The sequence below is a fragment of the Pogona vitticeps genome, chromosome 6, assembly GCF_051106095.1.
Source record: "Pogona vitticeps strain Pit_001003342236 chromosome 6, PviZW2.1, whole genome shotgun sequence".
Lineage (NCBI taxonomy): Eukaryota > Metazoa > Chordata > Lepidosauria > Squamata > Agamidae > Pogona > Pogona vitticeps.
The window spans coordinates 36,743,340-36,763,499 of record NC_135788.1 but is presented as its reverse complement, the minus strand read 5'-3'; the positions used below and the strand labels follow the sequence as shown (position 1 = coordinate 36,763,499).

The 20,160-nt window shown below is 39.0% G+C and overlaps 1 protein-coding gene across 2 annotated transcripts in view; it reads left to right on the top strand.

The window, feature by feature from the left end:
* The window catches only part of HIBADH (3-hydroxyisobutyrate dehydrogenase), a 110,455-nt gene that overhangs the window by 75,487 nt on the left and 14,808 nt on the right, over positions 1-20,160 (top strand). For both annotated transcript variants that reach the window (XM_020780573.3, XM_073003327.2), the window contains 2 exons: positions 9,999-10,132; positions 11,736-11,812. In XM_020780573.3, the coding sequence (XP_020636232.3) occupies positions 9,999-10,132; positions 11,736-11,812 (211 nt within the window). The remainder of the gene's footprint in view (positions 1-9,998; positions 10,133-11,735; positions 11,813-20,160) is intronic.

Here is a 20,160-nt window from a genome sequence, read left to right as displayed (position 1 = left end):
TTGAAACAAAGTGACATGTGTATTCTCCTCAGAAGTATATTGAAGGTTTGAGTATACAAGCCCTTAATATAAATGCTCATATACTAGTCTCCTTTTCAGTAGCTTTTCTGCCAAACCACCCAGATGACTATGTAAATCAGAGGGACTGAAAAAGCATTTTCTGTAAATGCTTCTGCTATGGAGGTGCATTGAAGACATGCATATGCATGTGCATCTACCGCCTGGGTGTCTTTGGATCTCTGCATATGCTTATGAAAATGTTAGTTTTTATTGTCAACAACACTTGCCAGCACTCTTTTTATTTTGGGGAAGTAGTTGTAAGATTACTGTGGTGATCTGAGGAGAAGTTTTCATTTTGTCTATGAATTGGAGTTTGTGTCCCAGCCCAATTTTGGTTATCAGATCATTTTGACCTCTGAAGCAATAAACATCAGTACTTAAACTTCACTGTTTATTTTAGGATGGACTTTTGACACTGGGGAATGGACTTGATCTAAATGCTAAGTGAGCATCTCATGTTAGGCTGGCAGATTTTTTTCTCTTTGCTATGTTATTGTAATTTATACCCATTCCTGACACAGTGGAATTGGCCTTTCTTGCCCTACCCAGTAACTTTTCAAGTGCTATAATTTTTCTCTGTCATTAAGTGACCAGCATAGAGAATAATACTTTATAAATTGCTTTTTGCTCTTCTTAATCTTGTAGACTTGTTTTTCTAGAGGCTGCAGTATCTTGACATTATGTAATTTTCAGTAAATCTTCTGGCCTCTATGGAATTGCAGACACAAGATGATGTGCTTTAAAAGACTTTTGATACATTCATTCTAACTTCTATTAAGCAACTTAGGCTATATTTGCCAGCTTTTCATTCATTTACTCAATTTGTTTTCTCTGTTCAGTCATTAGCATCTATCGTAGCTTCCTCTGCAGTTTTACTATTTGTTTGTTTTTCTCTAGCACATGTCCACAGCCAAGTTCAAGCACTTTAATCCTTATGGCCACTCACCACCTTCTTTTGAAACATAAATCCTTTCATTATTGTACTGTCAGGCAATTTCTGGTCCTCCCTATGAGCTGCTTTTCCCTCCAGGCACATTACCATAGTATTTGATAACTGCAAGACAAACTCTGTGATTCTTTGAAGTGTGTCATGATTATCTTGCATTTTTTTTCAATAAAGTGACAAAGGAAAAAAAAACTACTAAAGCATACCGGAGGTGCTGACGGTGGGCGCCCCCACAGTTGGGGGTCTGGGAAACTCCCTCTCTTTTGGGGAGGTGACTCTTACCGCCAAGGACGGGGTCCGCAGTTTGGGGATCCATCTGGACCCAACTATGGAAACTCAGGTGGTGTCGGTGGTCCATACCGCCTTTTTTTCATCTAAGGCGGATAGCCCAGCTGTGGTCCTATCTCGACGTTGGGGCGCTCACTACCTTGGTGCATTCGCTCGTAATCTCAAGATTAGACCACTGTAATGCGCTTTACGTGGGGCTGCCTTTGAGGCTGTTGCGGAAACTCCAGGTGGTGCAGAATGCAGCGGCCAGACTACTTAGTGGAGTGAAAAAATACCAATACATCTCACCCACTCTGGCCGCACTGCATTGGCTGCCCATCCGGTTCCGCATCGACTTCAAAGTGTTGATGCTTACGTACAAAGCCCTAAACGGTTTAGGACCTCGATATTTGGCGGAACGCCTTTTCCCACCAAGAACTACCCGGATCACTCGATCGAGTCAGGAGGTGAGGCTGAGGAGCCTGACGCCGAGGGAGGCCCGAAAGGAAAAAACAAGAAACTGGGCCTTCTTGGCGGTGGCTCCTCGCCTCTGGAACAGCCTTCCTCCAGAGATTCGTGGGGCCCTGTCGCTGGGTATTTTTAAGACCCATCTTAAAACTTGGGTGTTTAAGCAGGCTTTCCCTCCAGATAACACTTAATCTCTTCTTCTTTAATCTATTTTTTGTTATATTGCCATCTTGAAAAATATGTCTATTGTTTATTATTGGTTGCCTACTGTTATTGTTTAGTATATTGGGTTTTTTTTTGTTATATGTACATTTTACTGTGTTTTTATATGTCTGGAAGCCGCCTAGAGTGGTCATTTTGAACAGATAGGCGGGGTATAAATAAAATAAATAAATATCAGAAGGAAGGCAGGAAGGAAGTAATATGCTTTTAAATGAGACAGAAGTATTTGCATACCCAAGCAGTTACTTTTGTGCAGCCCCACATTTTGAATATACAGATACAATTTACAGATTTTAAACCTTCTGGAACTCTTTTGATGACCCCATCGAGGGATGAGATGGTATGTTTCTACTTGATTTCCCTACAACTACAGTAGTATTAGCAACAGCGTAAGGTTCTTTCCCCCTTATGTAACACTGCCAAATCCAGGCCTCTCCAAATAAGATGAATAATAGTGGATCTAAGAATCTTTATTTGATCACATTTGTCAAGGAATGGGTGGCCCTTTGGATATTGTTGGACTGCAGCTTACATCAGCCTTAGTCATAATAACCAGTGCTAGTCCTCCAGATGTTGTAATCCAAATTATTGGGGAGGGGTGTCACCCATTATAGTGAAATTCTGCATGATTGTGGCCAAATTTGGATATGCTTTGGCCTGTCAGCTATATCCAACAGTTTACTTCTCACAGAAACTGGATGCCAGCACTAAGAAATGGATGGTTCACAGTGCAGTGTTTGATATTGACAGTTGTGTGCATGGATAAGGTCTTGATTCATAAGTAAACCGAAGAACTGTCAGAGCTTTGGACAACTATAATATTGAAATTTGATAAGAAATGTCTTAGCACTGCTTATTCACAATAAGAGAAGTATGTTGCCTGAGAGCCAGTGTAGCCTAGTGGATAAAGTCTCAGACTAGACTTAGGAAAGCTGGGTTCATATCTCTGGCCAACCACGGAAACCTGCTTGTAAAATATCTTGAATATTTTAAATATTTCATGTACCTCAGAAGCCTTACTAGAGTTGCCATAAGTCAGAATAAACCTGATGGCAGATCACACCAACAAACATGTGCATGCACACACGACTGCCTGTATTAACAGTCATGTTCAGAATGGAAATATTTGGCAGTTGAGTTAATCTCATGAATGCACCCATGCATGCACACTTTTACATAAGATCCATCTTCTGCCTATGATACTGTTATGCAAATGATTGTTTTCTGTAAGTCCCAGTGGTGGCATACTCTTAGCTTGATCCGTGTCCTCACTGGGTAAGGAAATCATTATTCGAGTGACATGAGTACAAAGGGAGGGACCTGATAATGCAATAGAAGATTATGATCCCCAAGGTTAAACAAAATATAGTAAAGGACACAAACAAGAGGCTAATCTGTTTTAATTTTCGAATAGTATTTTTCCAAATATGCTTTTTTTTAAAAAAAAACTTTTAAGATAATAATTGTGTGCACGTGTGTGCACGTGTGTGTGTGTGTGTGTGTGTGTGTGTGTGTGTGTGTGTGTGTGTGTGTGTGTGTAACCCAGAGAGAAAATAAACCATCAGTATATTATGTATGAACAGAATATTTCCAAAATAAAGAAAATTGATGCACAAAAAAAACAGACAAGGACAGCTTTTGCGGGAAGCATTTATATATTCTTTTTAATATACATGTATATTCTAAAATATGCTTGGATATTGCACTTCTTTAGACTTCTCAATAGCGATGGTTCTAAAGTCAGAATAGATCATCCTTTCGCATTGTTCTCTTGCTCTTTCAGCAGAAGTTGGGCCTTTGTGATATTTATCTGAATTCAAACAGGGCTAATTAAAAGCACTGCTGACAGTTGTTGTGATCTGACTTTGACTGGAGCTTGATGGTCATTATGGGTAAATAATGAACCAAGTCTGCAAATATAGCAGCTGCCAACTTAGGATAGAAGAACAGCTATTGCTACCAATTTAAAGATCTATCGACCGCTTCCTTTTCTCCCTACAGATCCTCTGTAGGAACTTAATGTTTTCCTCTGGTGTGTTTTGTCATTTCAACTACTAGGGAAGTATCCTATAATTTACTCTTTAATATTTTATTGTTCACATTTGAAATTAACGTTTCCGGTTGAAAGCTTACTAATTTCTTTTAGGAATAAAATTTGGTTAACAGTTATAACGGCATGCTGTTTGTATGTTTTGCATATTATTGCAATGTAACTTGTGCATTCGATTAGCTCATTTTGTCTTTGCTATCATTTCAGTAATACCGTGTTTTCCCGAAAATAAAATAGGGTCTTATATTAATTTTTGCTCCAAAAACGCATTGAGGCTTGTTTTCAGGGGATATTGAATTTTTTTCATGTACTGTACAGCAATCTACATTGATTCAAATACAGCCATGTCATCTTCTGGTCCCACAATGGTGGGAGGGCAGGGTCTCACTTAACTGGGGCTTATTTTGGGGGTAGGGCTTATATTATGAGCATCCTGAAAAATCATAGTAGGGCTTATTTTCAGGTTAGGTCTTTATTTTCGGGAAAACAGAGTATTAAGCAGAGTTTTTTTCTAACGATTTCCCATTAATTACTGATTTTTAAAATTCCAATAAAAAGCTGTAATTCTATGTGCTATAATGCTTTTCCCTAACATTGGCATAGACCTCTGGTATGCAGAAGCAGGGTATAAAAATTAAAGTCTGAGGCTTGAGATATAACTTGATTCAGAGCTGTGCTTGTCATTACTGCAAAACTGTCACGTTATTCACTAAGAGGCACTTCTGAATATTTTGTCATGTTTTTCAACATGCCATTAGCAAACAAAAAAGCTTTACTGAATGAAATGAGTAGATACAGATCGTAATCATACATGAATCCAACTTTCTTATAGAATTCCCCAAAGTTAGAAGTATATATCCAAAATGAAAAAGTTCCACTGTAATTTCATAGATGTGCCTGTCGTACTTAGAGCAGCTACACAACATTTATTTCAGCTGCCATTATTAAAGGCAAAACACATTAGGCAAAATGTAAGACTGTGCTTGCATATGATGCATAATGCAGCAGAACCGGAAATCTTGCTGGGAGGAAATGATCCCAAACGTGCCCCTAAAAAGACAAGTCTTTCCTTGTGAAATAATGATGAAAAATGGTTCATTTAAGTCTATACTTTTGTTTCAGAAGAAGGTAAACTTTATTCTCTTGTCTGTAGAGCCATGCTGCTTGTTATTTGGGGAAAATATACTCCTGTGTGCATGTGCGCACGCATACAGATACTGCTGTGGGTTTTTTTCCCCTGCTGGGTGAAAACATTAACAAGAGGTTGTGTTGTGCTAGTTTATGTTAAACCAGATCACCCTTGAAACATGTGTACAGCCATTCATCTGTGTCACCAAAACCCAAGAGAACAGCTGACATCGACTCTGAAACTGAAACAGTGATCGCTTACAAATCAAACATGGCACGCTCTAAAACGATTGTGCACGGCAATCTTTTTCTAGAAAGGGCAACTAATTGAACATGATAAAGTGTAAAGTTAATTAACACCCTTAAATTTGTTGATTACTTTTCACAGGATTATATTGTTCTTTTGAGTAGCAGCTTTCTGTCCCAGCTGTCGCCTTTTTAGCATGAATGTCGCTGGTAAACAATAGAGACACCATAACAAGTCGTAAATGGTCCCTGTGGCAGCCGACCCTTGTGGGGCTGCATCTGTAGAAAATGATTAAAACAATTGCACTTTAAAGACAGTTCACATAGCAGCCTGGTCCACTTGGCCCTCCTCTTCATCTCATTTGATGGCAGGCTGGTTAAAACATTTAAGTGCATTTTAGTAAATTAAATGATTTACTGGTTTCAGTGGAGTATCCTTAAATGTATTTTGTAGGGGCTGTTCTTTTGAAACCTGTCCATTTTAGATGTGAAGTCTCTTCACATGCTTGGTTCTATCTAAGTGAAATAAAAGTAATCATTGCATGTCACAACTAACTAGTTTCTAAATTAGAATTTAACCTACGGCACTCTATATCAGAATTCCTTGATCATAAGACTAGTAAATATCTTTTTTCTTTTATTAATATGGAAAAAAATCTTTGTGACATTAAAATCACACAAGTACAGTCTTGTGGAAAAGAAAATCTAACAGTCAAGCTGCAGTTGCTCTAAAAGTCTCCAACGCAGCATATTTTTTTCTTGCACTTTCACAGACAGCAATGACGGCATTTCCTCACTAAAGATGTAAAGTCACTGAGGATTAGAATGTTGGCTTCCTTTTCTTTAAGTTCCTGGTTTCAACATCCTAGTGATACAGTATGTTTGCAACAAGAGGTTTGCAAAAAGGTCGTGACTGCTACTTCTTGGTTCTAGGAGAACAGTTAAGATAGAACTTTATATAGCTCTTTTCCCAGGTAGTATTCAAAATACATTACAAAGAACTGGAAATGTTGGCAAAATTCTCTATTTCCAGATGATAATGACAGTACAAGAAGTCATTTTCATAAGCCCTTTACCTCTTATCTGGCTCACAGTAGGGTAACAAACAGCATATTTAGAGGAGAGTTACAAACACTCGTCTCCTTAGCATGGTTTTACTGCTTCTCCTATGACATGAATGAAGGAAAGGGGAAGATAGTAAGATGGAGCAACAGTTTTCCAAGTCAGCTCAGAAAAGTTTTCAACATTTTCTGATTTCCCATCACCACTCAAATTTCTGGGCTGATTTTTAGAAGGAATCTCAGAAAGCTTACATGTTTCCCCAAACTAGAAATCACCAAATTCAGAATACAAATGCAAAAATAGGTGATACCTTTATAGACCACTAAAAATAATCATACAATACACAAGCTGTCTAAACAGTACTTGAATATGTTTGCTTTGCTTATAAAATGGAATTACTGTGGAAAGGGAAACTCGCTTATATTGGGTAAGGTATGAGATTGATGTGGGATGGGTTTTCTCTTCTGTAGGATGGGGGTTTCCTGGATTTGACGCTATGAAGGTCTGTTTACTCAAGATACCTTCTTTCACCTTTAGCTGATTCACCAGCTACGCTCCTATCTGGAGAAAGCAGGACTTAGTACAGACTTCCATGGATCATATCCAGATTAGACTGCAATATATTTTTGTAACTGTGACTGCCTTTGAAGATAGTTTGGAAATTGTAGCTGATACCCAACAACTAGTGGGATCTGGGTAATTAGAACACTTAACATTGATTCTGGACCAGCTGCATTAGTTGCCACTGCATTTCTGGGCATAACACAAAATGCTGGTTATTACGGTATTCTTTCATTTACAAGATGACCCAAAGTATGAGAACCCCCCCTTTTCTAACCCCCAAATTAGAAAATTTTCACGCTCGCACCCCTTTGATCGTATTGCCCCTTCCCGGCTGCATTTTCGCTTCCTAAGCCCTGCGGAGCTTAGGAAATGGGTAATGCAGCCATGAAAGAGAAGCGCGCTCGTGCCCCTTTGATCCTGACACCCTTTCATGGCTGCTTTACTCTGTGGCTTCGCAAAAGGCAGGGAAAGTGGCTGCCTGCCATGTATAAAACGACCCTTAATTTTTGGTCTAATTATTTAGGTAAAAAGTCTCATTTTATACATGGAAAAATATGGTAACTTTCAAGTCCTAAGTGGCTTGAGACCATGTTTTTCAAAAGACTTCCTACATAAACCAACTCAAGTCACAAAAATAGGTCTCCCGTGTTCACTTGTGATATTTGTTTGATTAGTGGGCACAAAGGATAGGGCCTTTTCTTTCCAGAACTCTTCATTCTGAAATGACTTTGGTTTTTCGTAACTGTATATTTTTCCTCAACTTGAAATAAAAGTATCTCCATGAGAGTGTCCAATCAAAAGACTACTGTCGCCATTCATTTTGCTCTGACTGATGCTCTGGACCTGTTTAACCAACTGTAATGTAATGCAGTGTTACTGACTTTGGATGGATAACCCTGAGACATTTAACATTTGTTGGCCATGAGATAAGTAGTAAAAATATTCCTGCTCTGTATATATAAAAAACAAACTATGTGAGATGGAAACCTCCCAAATGCTATTTAGGAAGGGCTGGTCTTGGCTGTGTAAAGGTATGAAGAGAACTCCTGAAACAATATTTTGGTAATGAAGGTTCAAGTACCAATGGGTCACTATGGATCGATGTCTCTCTTGAAGGTTTCTTTTGAGAAATGTGCACGTATCCTTTTTTAGCAATGAATTTTAATTTATAAAGTATAATTTGGTGCCATGATCTTTCCATTTCACCCACTTTTGCTACTGGTTTGCAAATGCAATACTGTTTTGAATTCCCCTCTAATTATGATATTTTTATAAGATACCTTAATGGGTTGTTCATCATTATATCTGATCTGATGGCAGCTGTCTGTTTTACATGTTTTAAGGATATCATTGCCCTCCCTACATCTTATATGTAACAATTTAAATGTTATCATGGACTACTGCAGTCATGACTTACAAAAGTAATTTTTCCAAAATCTAGTAATTAAGGTGACAAAACTCATATTGGTGTCAGTTTTAGATCAGTAAAGCTAAAATTGTAATCCTTGAGAGGAAGGGTTATTTAATTTAGTTGGATGTACCACTACATAATGGTGCATAGGATTTGAATTTATGTATAAATCTTTCATTCCAGATTACCCAGAGATGGATAAAAAGATAATGGCATTGCACATGAACTCCTTATTTATATATAAAAAATGAATATATTCAGTTTAAAAAGCAGGCCATTATTTATGACTGTCTCTTCCAATAAGGACTGGATTTGATGCATGACTCAGATTTGTTTGTGTTTTTAACTTCTTAAGTGTATTGCACAAGAGATCATTTCAACCTGACAACCAGAAACTCTAAAATTAGTAGGTGCTTTTTAAAAAAAAAACTGTATCAACTGTTTTCCATCTGAAATGTGTGTTTTCAAAAAAATTGAAACAAAGTTATAACTCTTGATAATTTTGAATATGGGAAAACAGTAGCTGAAGAAGTATGAGATTTTTATTTTCTGCAGCTTTTTTAAATATTGTCTTTCTGATTCAGTTGATTGCTCGTAGCAGTAATGCATAAATTAGTAACAACCCTGTGTTGAATAACTTCAAGGCTGCAGTCCAGTGCACATGTCTATGTGAGTTAGTCCCACTGTACTTGTAAGATTTACATCTGAGAAAACATACATATTATTGGCCTTTACAATTTAAGCCATCCCAGGGATGTTCCAAATAGAGCATTTGTAGCCTTCTAAGTTTCCTGTTTAGCATGGATCGTAAAGGAACTTCCGCTCATCTAGACAACACTTCCCTTATCTTGCTTTGTAATGCTAATTTTTCTTGCTGTCCCAGGCCTTTTATTTTTAGTACTGCTTCATATTGGGAGGGAAGGCATTAGTATGATGTCATTTCCTAGTAGTTTTAGTACTAATACATCAGCCAACAAATCAATGAGGATGAACATGACAATTAGCAGGAAGAAAAGAGAGAAGGATCATAACACATTTCTGATTCCTTCTATCTCTCCATAGGTGAACCCACAGGTAATGCCTAGCAAGGATAAGAAATGTAGAAGTCCACTACTAAGGTTATACAATAACAGAGACCGTGTAAAATGTGGCCACTGCTCAACTGGAGAGGGATTGCTGTATGCAGTAGGATTGTTTTTGTCATAAGCTAGAGCTCCCAGAGGATTACTACTTGCTGCTTTCTTGGTGGGTCAGGAACCGGGCAGCTTTATTGCGACCTTTGTAATCATCTATACCTTACTATGTTACTGTTACTACAGTTGTCACCATTGTGAGAACAGGAATCCTACTAGATCCCAGAATCATTTGGGAATTCCAGCTCATGTACCAGTTTCTTACCATTATTAGCACAATGGATTCTGAAAGGCATGGTTGTAACTTAGCCACCAGTAGGGTGAGCTGAAAAGTCTTAAAGGTGCCGCAAGTCTTTTTTTTTTTTTTGCTTGTTTGTTTTTGTTATACATGCTGAAACAAACTAAAACAATTGCCTCTTTTGCCATTTTTTTAAACTTCAGGTGTTGGAGCTGCTCGTGCAGGAAACCTTACCTTTATGGTTGGAGGAGTAGAACAAGAATTTGATGCTGCAAAGGAACTGCTAACATGTATGGGTTCTAATGTGGTCTATTGTGGAGAAGTTGGGACTGGACAGGTACATTTTGGGTCACTCCTAAATTTTTGTCTCTCGTTTCCTTTCTAACTTGAGTCCTTTCTTTAATAAAATGTAGGTGGGTTCTCCTCTCTCCCCAGCCTAAGTTTCACATCCAGATTTGGACTTACACTGGTTATTAATTGTACCCCCACTGCATGCCGTCACTTCTCAGATTAATCTACTGGACCTTTTTTTCTTGCTGTCCTGGAGTTCCTAGGGGAAGCTCAAATGGGACCAGTTTGTGATCAGAGTTGTATTTCCTCCCATTCTTGTTGTGACTTAATTTTGTGTGTGTGTAGAATAATTGGCCTTAATTGTTCTTAGTCTGCATGTCACTTGGGATTTATTATAAAAGGTAATGTAAGTCTTTTAAATAGCCAACAAAAATAGAGAGACCCAGAGCACTTCATAGGTCAGAGGAATATGTTACTGGGCTGCAACTCACATTGACACTATCCACTATAGCAAGTGGTGAAGGATGATGAGAGTTGTAGTTCAGCAACATCTAGAAGGCCATGTGTCTGTCACAATATCACAGTGCTTCTGCCATAGGCATAAGCAGTTCCTGTGTTCCTGTGGTTAGAAAACTGAGGTGAAAAGGAAGATACAGTAAATCAAATTTCTAAAGTGAGAAGTATTTAAAATATCTATCCTGATAGACAATATTAAATGTGTATATGTGCCTGTGGCTTTTATGGTCCATTTTTAAGCATCTGATAAAATGGGCTCATGTCTGTCAACCCTCAAGAAATAACTGACTGTGCAGATGTTCTAACAAACAGCTCTGTTTGTTGGCCAGATTATCCATCAAGGCCAATATGTATTTACTGCTACTGCAACACTTTCCCTCCAGGCACACATTCCTTCAAAGTTCCATGCCCGATCAATCAGACTCTATCTTCCAATGACCAATCACCCCTTCCCCCCCTCCCCAAAGCAAGCTAATTTACACTGTGTGAGGTGAGGAATGTTTGTGCTTTGCAAATCAGATATACTTTACCTTTTAAGAGGGATCTCAGCTTTGAATGACATAACTGTATCACCAACTTTGCCTGGATAACTCAAGGTATCTGATTGCAGAGACAGACATCGGTAAACCACTTCCCGGTCCTCTGTATCTGGAAAATCCTGGATAGGGTCACCAGAAGTGAGAATTGACTTGATGGCGCACAATTATTATTAATATTATTATTATATCATCTGGCCTTCTTTTGCTGGCTCAGCCTAATGCTACACTTGGGCTGTGTTATTACTCTGCTAGATAACTGACAAGTAGTACCATTAACAAATAGCTAGTAATTGTAGTCTTTCTAAATAGCTTCTAAAAGTGCAAAAGTAAATTTCTTTTAATGTCAGGAACGCACCAGAACTGGAGTTCTGTACCAACTTCACAAAAAGTGACCCTTCTTGAACTCAGCGTACAGTAACTTGTTCTGAAAAGACACATTGTTTTGCAGATACTAGAAATATCTTTCCCTGTTTTATTTCACCAGCCATTAAAAGTTGTTATTGTTGACTCTAGAGCCGTGGAACAAATGTATTCATTTCCTGGATAGCTATCTGGGTAACAGAGGAGTTCATGCAATATTGAACTTATTTTCAGGCTGCAAAAATCTGCAACAACATGCTATTAGCTATCAGTATGATTGGAACTGCTGAGACCATGAATCTTGGAATCAGGTATGTTGCATATTATGATCTTTCTATGTTGGTTGTCTTTATGTTTTTCTTTTGTGGAGAGTGAATGAAGTTACTAGAATGTAGATTAACAATTGCATTATTACAATGTTTGTCACAAAATTGTTTTGTTAATCTTGGATAGGATTCTGGGAAGCAGAGACTCTCTTTGTTAGGCCATGAAAGTATAATCAAGATTTCTATATAGGGACTTCTTTTGTTGTTTCCAGATGAAACATGCAAAGGAGGAAATATAGGTAAAGGCATATATGTGATAAACCCATTTTTGTACCACATGGGCTAGAAAATTGAGGTTTACCAAGCATCCTTTTAAGGCTAAAGTATGTATCTGACATGTTCTATACAAAATTGAGTCACAAGCTTGAACAGTGAGAAAAATACTATCCAAACCCATGTAAGTCACTATGGTAAGAATTTGAATGGGAGGGATTAGTTACTCTGCTTTATAGTTTTGTTACCATTTTGAATATTTCTGGACCAGGTTAGCTACGTTATTTACAGTTGTTTGTTCAAGCTTTTCTGTACTTATTTGGTCTCTGTAGTCAATAATTTCAATTAATATTGCAATATGTTAACCATTTTGATCTTGCTTACTTGCTTTGACTGTAGACCTAGCAGTAATTGTAACCACACTGTCTATAAACATAAATACATGTGGACCCTAATTCTAAAAAAAGTTAATCTGCTTTACATTTTAAAAAGAAAAAGAGAAACATATAAATATAAGTACACCTCTGTATATACATGTAAAATATATAGGTTAACACATGTACACACATGCACCCAAAAGGCAGGATAATGGATTCACATTTCCTCTTAATTACCATATCAAGATGCAGTTGTTTTATTGAATTGCCCTTGTCTCAGATGTTAGACTATCTTGACCTATTAAGTTGTCATGTTGTAATTGAGATAAAAGAGGAATTTGCTTTGCATCAGTGCTAATTGGTTTATCAATATCCTGTTCCATTTACATTTTAAAATTGAGCATCTGTAAAATAGGGAAGCATATCTTTAACAAGCCGTAATAAAACCCATAAGGTGGAATACTACTGTTGTAATTGAGGATTGTAAAGCTGTATCATAGTCAGCTCTAAGTCATGGTTTGCTTAATGAAAAATCAATCACCTATGACTTCATTGTATTTAGTTCAAGTTGAAACTCACGTTTTCTGTTATTAAAAAAATATTCAGCTGGCTTGGAGCACTGAAAGATCTCATGCTATAATGGTATGCAACCCTAATTGGGGTTTGCAGTCACTGTAGCATGCAAATATATCTGTGCTTTCATATTCCAGGTTAATGTGTATGTGTGCAGAGAGGGGATCCACTGAGATGTTGGGGTGAATTTGGATTCTGTTACAGTTCTGATTGGTCTGATTAGTATCAGGAGGCATATCCTCTGTGGAATTCAACCAAAAGCTCTAGTATTGCAGTTTTGTTTGCAATCTAAATTATTCACCTCTTCCAGACTTCTTATTATTATTACAAAGAGAACAGAGTGCTAGCTCATTCTGTTGGGAGTACTAGCTCACTGCATGGGGAATGAGTCAATAAACCAAGAACATTCCATCCATCATGTCCACACATGGTGTATTAAATTATGCATAGTATGGGGAAAGTTGATAGATTTCTTTTTCCTTCCCCCTTCTCTTTCTTCTAACTCTAGAACCTGAGGCCATCCACTAAAGTGGGGTGGGGAGAGGTATAGGACAGATACAAAGAATCATTCTTGACACATTTCATAATTAAACTGTGAAACTCACTGGTACAGTGTATAATGATGGTTGCCAATATGGGGGATTTATGTTGGTTAGGATAATCAATGGCTCTTAGTCATGATCAGTGTTCCTTCTAATCTGCATGGGTGTGCGCTGCAGTATCAGGTGCATACAGCCAAGCGAGTATTTCCGCACATTTGCTTCTGTTTGTGGCTAGACCTCTGCACACAAGGGCGGAGCCTCCACGCAGAGCTCTGGAGAATTAGAGGAAATGTTGGTTAGCTGTATAGTAGCTTTATATTTATGTTGATGTTGTTTAGATTTAGATTTTTTAATTTTATTTCTATATAACCATTATGTTTTATATTTTGGAAAGTGTTATTGTTTTACAGTGGTGCCTCGCTTGACGAGGATAATCCATTCCAGCAAAATCGCTGTAGAACAAAATCGTCATCAAGCGAAAGTAAAAAATCCATTGAAATGCATTGAAAACCAGTTCAATGTGTTCCAATGGGCGAAATACCTCAGTGTCCAGCGAAGATCTTCCATGGGGTGGCCATTTTCCGGTGCCTGTATAGCAAGGAATCTGTCCTAAAACACAGCTGGGAGCTATTTTACACAGCAGCCGGCCATTTTGAAACCCCAACGATCAGCTGTTTTGATCGTCGTTAAGCGAAAAATCGGTTCCCGAAGCAGGGAACCGATCGTCTTTAAACGAAAAAATCCCATACAAACATCGTTATAGCGATCACAAAATACTCATATTAAGCAATTTCCTCATCTAATGGGGTAATCGTCAAGAGGGGCACCACGGTACTGTGTTGTAAACTGCCCAGAGTGGCCTTGTAGCCTGATGGGCAGAATAGAAGTAGAATGAATGAATGAATGAATGAATGAATGAATGAATGAATGAATGAATATCAGAATATCAGAATATGATTGCACTTAGGAAATGGTGGTGGGCATTTTCTCAGTGCAGTCACAGAATATAATGGACATTTGGTCTGATCCCACTGAGATCTTTTTATTTTATTTTAATTTTATTTATTTGATTTATATACCCCCCCCCAACTGGCAGCCAAGACCACTCTGGGCAGTTTTTTTTATGTTTAATGTGAACTAGCATTCTGTCTTAACTCTCCCTTGACAAGTGGAACCGAAAACAAAACTCTGGCTAGTTCCTCTAGCTTGCCAGGAGAGAGACAAGTGAGAATACAAGTTCCGGTGTCAACTGAGGAGATAGCTCTACTTCTTATAATCAGTGTGTCACCTAAGCTATAATAGGATTTGCTATTTCTCTCTGTGAAGTGCTTTAATATAACTCATTCTGGTGTTGCTTTGTTAATCATCACTAGAAGAGAAAAATTAGTTGTTTCTGATCTAGCCCAAAGGATGTTTTCACCCATTTACCAATACCTAGACTTAATAACTGGCGGTGCCCTCTTCTAAAACTGTTACATTGCTATTGTTTTCTTATATGCTCCTTTACTGCTGTGATTAACAGCAAGACATCCTCAAAAATATTCATTGTACACATGGTATCACCTGTTATCTCTCTGTTTGTTGGTGGTTAACAGCAAGGCCAAAGGACATATTTTGTTTAAACTTACAAAGAAATAATGAATTAATTGTTTTGTTACTATTGCTCTATTTATTAATTCAGTGATTGAAATCCTATTGCTTATCAGCAGAGAAATTATAACTTCCATTCCTACATGGCAAAGAAAAAGCCCTCACCAAAATGCTTGGGGGCATGCACATACCCACCAAGCCAATGTGCAGGCCCTCCCCTGGAGAATCTTGATGGGGGTTATTTACTTTCCAGTTAGGAACAGACTGAAAGTTAGCATTTTTCTTACATAAGCGACAGGATTTCAGTTATCCTGCTATTGCTAGTTGCTGTATGATTATTTTATTGCTACTTCTCTAAATATGTTATTGGTAGTTGCATTGTGATTATGTATTTTTATTGATGCTTAATTACTTGTTATTGTCTAAAAATGTTTCTTCAGTAGAAATATATTATTATGGGGTTGGGTTGGTCTTGCTCCATTGCAACCTCCTTTGAGTAGAAAAAATAGTATGTAGAAAGGCAGCATTCCAATAAAGTGAGTTATTTTTGTTACAATAAATACTGGAGTTTTCGCTCCATAAGATGCACCTCTCCATAAAATGCACTTCATTTTTAGGGGAGGAAAACAGGAAAAAATTATTCTGGCAATTTCAGCCCACTGGGCCCGCAGGGTTGGGGGTGGGGGAGCCTTGGAAGGGTCCGAGGGTGCCTTCCAAGGACCCTTCAGAGACTCCCCCCGCCCCCCACCCCACGGGGCCAGAGGGGATGAAATCGCCAGCTTCCAGGACCCTTCTGAGGCTTTCCAAAAGCCTTCCGAGGCTTTCCAAAACGTCGCGATTTTGCCCTCGCTGGCCCCATGGGGAGTGGGGGGAGCCTCCCTGCGTGGCGAGTGGGGGCGAAATTGCAACCTTCCAGGACCCTTCTGAGGCTTTCCAAGGTCACAATTTCGACCCCATGGGAGGTGGGGGGAGCCTCCAAAGGGTCCTGGAAGGCACTCTTGGACCCTTTGGAGGCTCCCCCTGATTCCTATGGGAAAACTCACCTCGCAAGACGAAAATTTCGCAGGAAATTTTGGAGCGAATTATTTTCGTCTTGCAAGGCACCACTGTTTATAGATATATATATAGTATACCTAAAACTCCATCACACTCTACACCAGGGCTGTCCAACCTTTCACCTTCCCTGGGCCACATTAGAAGATGAAAATTTGGTTTGGGCCACACATAAATTTGGTTTGGGCCGCATGGGGGAGCAGCGCTAGCCGTCCTCCACAGCCCTGCTCCAAGCACGCTTACCGGCAGCTGTGATCTGAGACAGCAGAGGCTGCCAGCTTTGACTCTGGTGGCTTTATGGGGCCGGGAGGGGGTCCACGTATTGACGGGGATGGCACAATGCAGTCACACAGCCCCCCTGTCCCTTCCCCTCCCACTCCTTCCTTCCCTCTCTCCCCCTCTACTGTTGTGACGTGCCCCGGCCGCAAGCGCCAGCAGTGTAACTTGAAACTTTGGAATTTCTTTAAAAATAAAGAATTCCACTGGGCCGCATTACAAGCTGACCTGGGCCGCATGCGGCCCTCGGGCCGCAGGTTGGACAAGCCTGCTCTACACCATTACTCCTTACGAGGGTTCCAAATGGTGTATTGTATTTAAAGGTTATTTTCTCCTTGACAGTAAACCCCACTGCACTTAAATGAAAGCTAGTCTTTGTTGATGAGGAGGACCACTGCCCTTCTCCAAAAAGTCTGAGAAAACTATGCATATTGAATATTCTTTTAACTCCCAGTAAATTGCCATAGTCCTAAATTTGCTGCAGTGGTCTTTGCTAGCAAAAATGTTTAACAGTTATTTGCACATCTTGCATATGAATACCTGCAAGGGAGCATTTGTGCACATACTTCAAGGAGTTGGAAACTACTAAAAATAAACTTTTCTGCTATCAATTTCTTTGTAGGTGACGAGAATGCATTGACATGACAGAATTGTTATCTAATAAAATACATATAGCATTTACAATTTATAGAGCTTTCACAAGACTGAAAAAGAAAATTGTATCAGCAAGTATGATTTCCTCCACAGTAAATTGTCTCTGGAAGAATATATTATTTTTATGTGAGTGCATCGATATTCTGTTTATGTCACTTGAGTATTTAATTAAAGCAGCTGGCTGTTTCTTTTAGAATCCTTTTCTTAAAAGAGGTATTAAGAATTCCATATTTTAAAACCATGAGTGATGGTGGTAGTGCTGGTGATAGTAATGGAATATTGCTAGGTATGTAACAGAATATAACACATAAAAGTGTTTTCACTTGCACGTGATCAATTTTGACTCCTTTAGCTAACTTAATTTTATTGACTTCCATATTTAAGAGTAAAGAAGGGTAGATAAAAAGGATAAACGCAATAATATAGAATATACTGTATAGACTAGGCCCATTTGAATCAGTAGAACTTATGGAGGAACTCACCAACTCCACACTGATTCTGTGGATGTGCTTTAGCGCAATTTTACACAAAGCAATAGGATTTTGGCCAGTATGATAGATCTCTTTCTCTTTTGAGCCCTGTTAAGTAAAATTACTTGCCTGAATCTTGGCAACACCCTCAGAGAGGAAGATCTAGCTCCTCCCATCTCCATCATAGCTTTCTCCAGATACAGACTGAAAAGTCTAAAGAGGAGAGATTCCTACTTGTGTAGGCTTCCCATCTCCCTGATTTTTCAGGATTCTCATGTACTGTATAAAAGTCTGTACAGGAGTAGGATGTTTCTCTTCCAATATATCATTTTTGACACAGAGGAAGCAGTCGCAGAGAGGGGAGGGACTAAGTGAGCTGCTGGATAGCTCAGTGGTTTGTGTATCTGATTGCAGAGCCAGAGGTTGGGAGTTTGATTCCTCACAGTGCCTCCTTGACAGGGGCTGGATTCCATCTGCAGTTCTAAGATAATAACTGAATAGACTGCTCTCTCTCTCTCTCTCTCTGTCTCTCTCTCTCTCTCTCTCTCTCTCTCTCTCTCTCTCTCTCTCTCACACACACACACACACACACACACACACACACACACACACACACACACACACACACACACACACACACACACACACACACACACACACACTACACATATACTTCAAAGCATACAGAACAAAGGGATCGAATTCCCTGCACTTGCTGGATGGGGAGCGGGAAAGTCATCTGTTTTTCAGACACTGCACTGAATGTATGTTTAGTATAAAGCGGGGACCACTGAAATCAGTAGGGCTTAAATTTGTAATTTTAAATCTAGAGGAGAAATTTTATAAACTCATTTTTAATGGGATCTAACACAGACAGATTTGGCTATCTCAGGTTGAGCTGGAGGTATGCATTTTTGAGAGCAGATGCGTTACATAAACTTTCAGTATCGCCAAGCTAAAAGACCTGAGAAGTTGGAAAGCATGATGTGAAAATCAAAATATTCCACTCAGTCACCATGAAAGGCTTGAACTCTGGGCAGAGAAATAACCAGAACTGTGTTGCCTCTCTTTGACTTGTAGCACTTTCAGTTTCCTGCCTTGTCCACAACCATTGCCTGCCTATTCACTCAAGGCTGGGGAACTGTCATGCATTTCATTTTGGAGGAACTACAATTCCCATCATGCCTCAACATTGGAGAGGCTGACTAGAGCTGATAAGAATTAGAGGCCTACAGGATTCCCAATCCTTTTTCATATCACTTGCTGTTGTCCTCGGAGTTTGGTAGCTCTACTTTTCAGACTGTAAACTCCCACAATCCCCCAGGAGATGTAATCCAAAAAATAATTAACTTTTCAAGGTGTGACTGTCTTGCTCGATTTTCTTGTTTTTCCTTCCCTTCTATCTCTGTCACATACCAACATGTCTATAATTATCCATTCCTGTTGTTTATCTCTTCCCATTGTGGTGTAGTACAGTGGTTCTTCTTCGTGGCCTCTGTGAATCACACCCTGGGTGATTTGCACCTGCGCAGAGCCTCATCAGAAGATTCTACAGCTTCTGTGCTAGTAATAAACACATTAGAATATGCCCCTGCCTACCTGTATAAGTACCTTGGCGCCAAGTGTCCCCTTTTAGTTTTCTTTCAACCACCGCATTGAGAGCCTATTATCAATCTTTTTTCTTTTAAACTATTAGATCAAATTCATAATCATCAGAGATTTTTTCCTTTCCCCTCGCTCGGCCTCCAGCCGCAGCATGCACACACACCCTTCAATCATTGGTTTTCTCCTCAATTATTTTCTCCTATTCATGGCTCCTTTGGGCCTGTTTAAGCACTGCGTTGTCTATGATAATAAGATCGCACTTTCCGACAGACACGCTAAGTGCCTTTTCTGTTTGGGAGAACAACATCAAACTTCCTCCTGTACCCATTGCAAATATTTTAAGTGCAGAGTTCTTCGATCTCACCTTGCAAGGCTAAAACTCCAACTTTGGGAACTGTCACACACACACAGTTCCCCTGTTTGTTCTTCCACACAACCCAGGTTCAATTTCGGGTATGACATTTACCTTTTCGCTGCCACCAGAGGATTTATTCCTCACTCTATCAAAAATGACTCTTAAATCACAGTTATCCAATATAACAATGTTTATTTATATTTATCAGTAAATCATATAAAGTGAATCATGGATGGTCTTCTTTTATTCATTCAATAAACTGTTCTTTGATAACATTTATATTTGCTTATGAAGAATCATTTTAATCAAGGTATTTATTCATTTCTTATCTTATTCTCTCTCTCTCTATTACTCTTCTCTAATACATTTCTGGTCCTAACTACCTAAACTGCTTCTATCCATCTGATATCCCTAACTGAAGTCCCTAACTGAAGCCCCTAACTCTAACTCATATCCCTAACTGATCTTTAACTGTCTTCCATTCTTCTTATATTTCCTTGGTTCCACCCCTTCTGTTCAACCATTGGTTTTTAAATCAGGGTTCCATTGTGATGGAGAGGAGTGGTTACTGACCTGTCTATCACAGGAACAATCCTTACAACCAGTTCAAATGGCCCAACCTCCC